General features: G+C 53.0%; 1 protein-coding gene across 1 annotated transcript in view; it reads left to right on the top strand.

The window, feature by feature from the left end:
* The window catches only part of LOC311234581 (calmodulin-lysine N-methyltransferase-like), a gene marked incomplete at both ends in the record, with an annotated part of 161,298 nt that extends 159,354 nt beyond the window's left edge, over positions 1-1,944 (top strand). Inside the window, one exon of the mRNA XM_084321828.1 lies at positions 1,891-1,944. Within this exon, the coding sequence (XP_084177954.1) occupies positions 1,891-1,944 (54 nt within the window). The remainder of the gene's footprint in view (positions 1-1,890) is intronic.
* Positions 1,945-2,260: the final 316 nt, after the last annotated feature.

Here is a 2,260-nt window from a genome sequence, read left to right as displayed (position 1 = left end):
CCACTAGGAGCTGCCCAGTACAACCACAGTCTAACACTGTTGACCACTAGGAGCTGCCCAGTACAACCACAGTCTGACACTGTTGACCACTAGGAGCTGCCCAGTACAACCACAGTCTGACACTGTTGACCACTAGGAGCTGCCCAGTACAACCACAGTCTGACACTGTTGACCACTAGGAGCTGCCCAGTAGCACCAGTCTGACACTGTTGACCACTAGGAGCTGCCCAGTACAACCAGTCTGACACTGTTGACCACTAGGAGCTGCCCAGTACAACCACAGTCTGACACTGTTGACCACTAGGAGCTGCCCAGTACAACCACAGTCTGACACTGTTGACCACTAGGAGCTACCCAGTACAACCACAGCCTGACACTGTTGACCACTAGGAGCTGCCCAGTACAACCACAGTCTGACACTGTTGACCACTAGGAGCCGCCCAGTACAACCACAGTCTGACACTGTTGACCACTAGGAGCTGCCCAGTACAACCAGTCTGACACTGTTGACCACTAGGAGCTGCCCAGTACAACCCCAGTCTGACACTGTTGACCACTAGGAGCTGCCCAGTACAACCACAGTCTAACACTGTTGACCACTAGGAGCTGCCCAGTACAACCACAGTCTAACACTGTTGACCACTAGGAGCTGCCCAGTACAACCACAGTCTGACACTGTTGACCACTAGGAGCTGCCCAGTACAACCACAGTCTGACACTGTTGACCACTAGGAGCTGCCCAGTACAACCACAGTCTGACACTGTTGACCACTAGGAGCTGCCCAGTACAACCAGTCTGACACTGTTGACCACTAGGAGCTGCCCAGTACAACCACAGTCTGACACTGTTGACCACTAGGAGCTGCCCAGTACAACCACAGTCTGACACTGTTGACCACTAGGAGCTGCCCAGTACAACCACATTCTGACACTGTTGACCACTAGGAGCTGCCCAGTAGCACCAGTCTGACACTGTTGACCACTAGGAGCCGCCAGTACAACCACAGTCTGACACTGTTGACCACTAGGAGCTGCCCAGTACAACCAGTCTGACACTGTTGACCACTAGGAGCTGCCCAGTACAACCCCAGTCTGACACTGTTGACCACTAGGAGCTGCCCAGTACAACCACAGTCTAACACTGTTGACCACTAGGAGCTGCCCAGTACAACCACAGTCTAACACTGTTGACCACTAGGAGCTGCCCAGTACAACCACAGTCTGACACTGTTGACCACTAGGAGCTGCCCAGTACAACCACAGTCTGACACTGTTGACCACTAGGAGCTGCCCAGTACAACCACAGTCTGACACTGTTGACCACTAGGAGCTGCCCAGTAGCACCAGTCTGACACTGTTGACCACTAGGAGCTGCCCAGTACAACCAGTCTGACACTGTTGACCACTAGGAGCTGCCCAGTACAACCACAGTCTGACACTGTTGACCACTAGGAGCTGCCCAGTACAACCACATTCTGACACTGTTGACCACTAGGAGCTGCCCAGTACAACCACATTCTGACACTGTTGACCACTAGGAGCTGCCCAGTACAACCACAGTCTGACACTGTTGACCACTAGGAGCTGCCCAGTACAACCAGTCTGACACTGTTGACCACTAGGAGCTTCCCAGTACAACCACAGTCTGACACTGTTGACCACTAGGAGCTGCCCAGTACAACCACAGTCTGACGCTGTTGACCAATGAGCAACTCCATTGCAGCAGTTGGGGGTTAAGTGCCTTGCGCAAGGGCACTTCAGCAGTTGGTATTGAGAGCCAGTCTCTCTCTCTCTCTCTCTCTCTCTCTCTCTCTCTCTCTCTCTCTCTCTCTCTCTCTCTCTCTCTCTCTCTCTCTCTCTGTGTGTGTGACTCACCTATATTCCAAACAGAGCTCGCTCCAGCGTCTGAGTCACGTGGGAAATAGAATCAGCATGGCGGTCTGAGTCAGCCAGGACAGCGAGCCGAGAGCCGATTACTCGTCCAAGCGTGAGTTTGCTTTTGTCCGGCGACGATGATAGATCCATGAAACTGAACCGAGAAGCAGGACAGAACCGAGGCTGACGCACCTCGGACGTCTAGTTGTCTCAATTAGAGCCCAGAGGCACATTGTGTTTGTGTGTGACGGTGTGTGTGTGCGTGTGTGTGTTTGTGTATGTGTGTTTGTGCGTGTGTGTGCGTGTGTGTGTGTTTGTGCATGTGTTTGTGCGTGTGTGTGTGTGTTTTTGTGTGTGTGCGTGTTTGTGTGCGTGTGTGTGTGTG

Source organism: Notolepis coatsorum, assembly GCF_963971535.1.
Source record: "Notolepis coatsorum genome assembly, chromosome: 9".
Classification (NCBI taxonomy): domain Eukaryota; kingdom Metazoa; phylum Chordata; class Actinopteri; order Aulopiformes; family Paralepididae; genus Notolepis; species Notolepis coatsorum.
The sequence above is the reverse complement of the archived record's forward strand: the minus strand, read 5'-3'. Positions and strand labels throughout refer to the sequence as shown.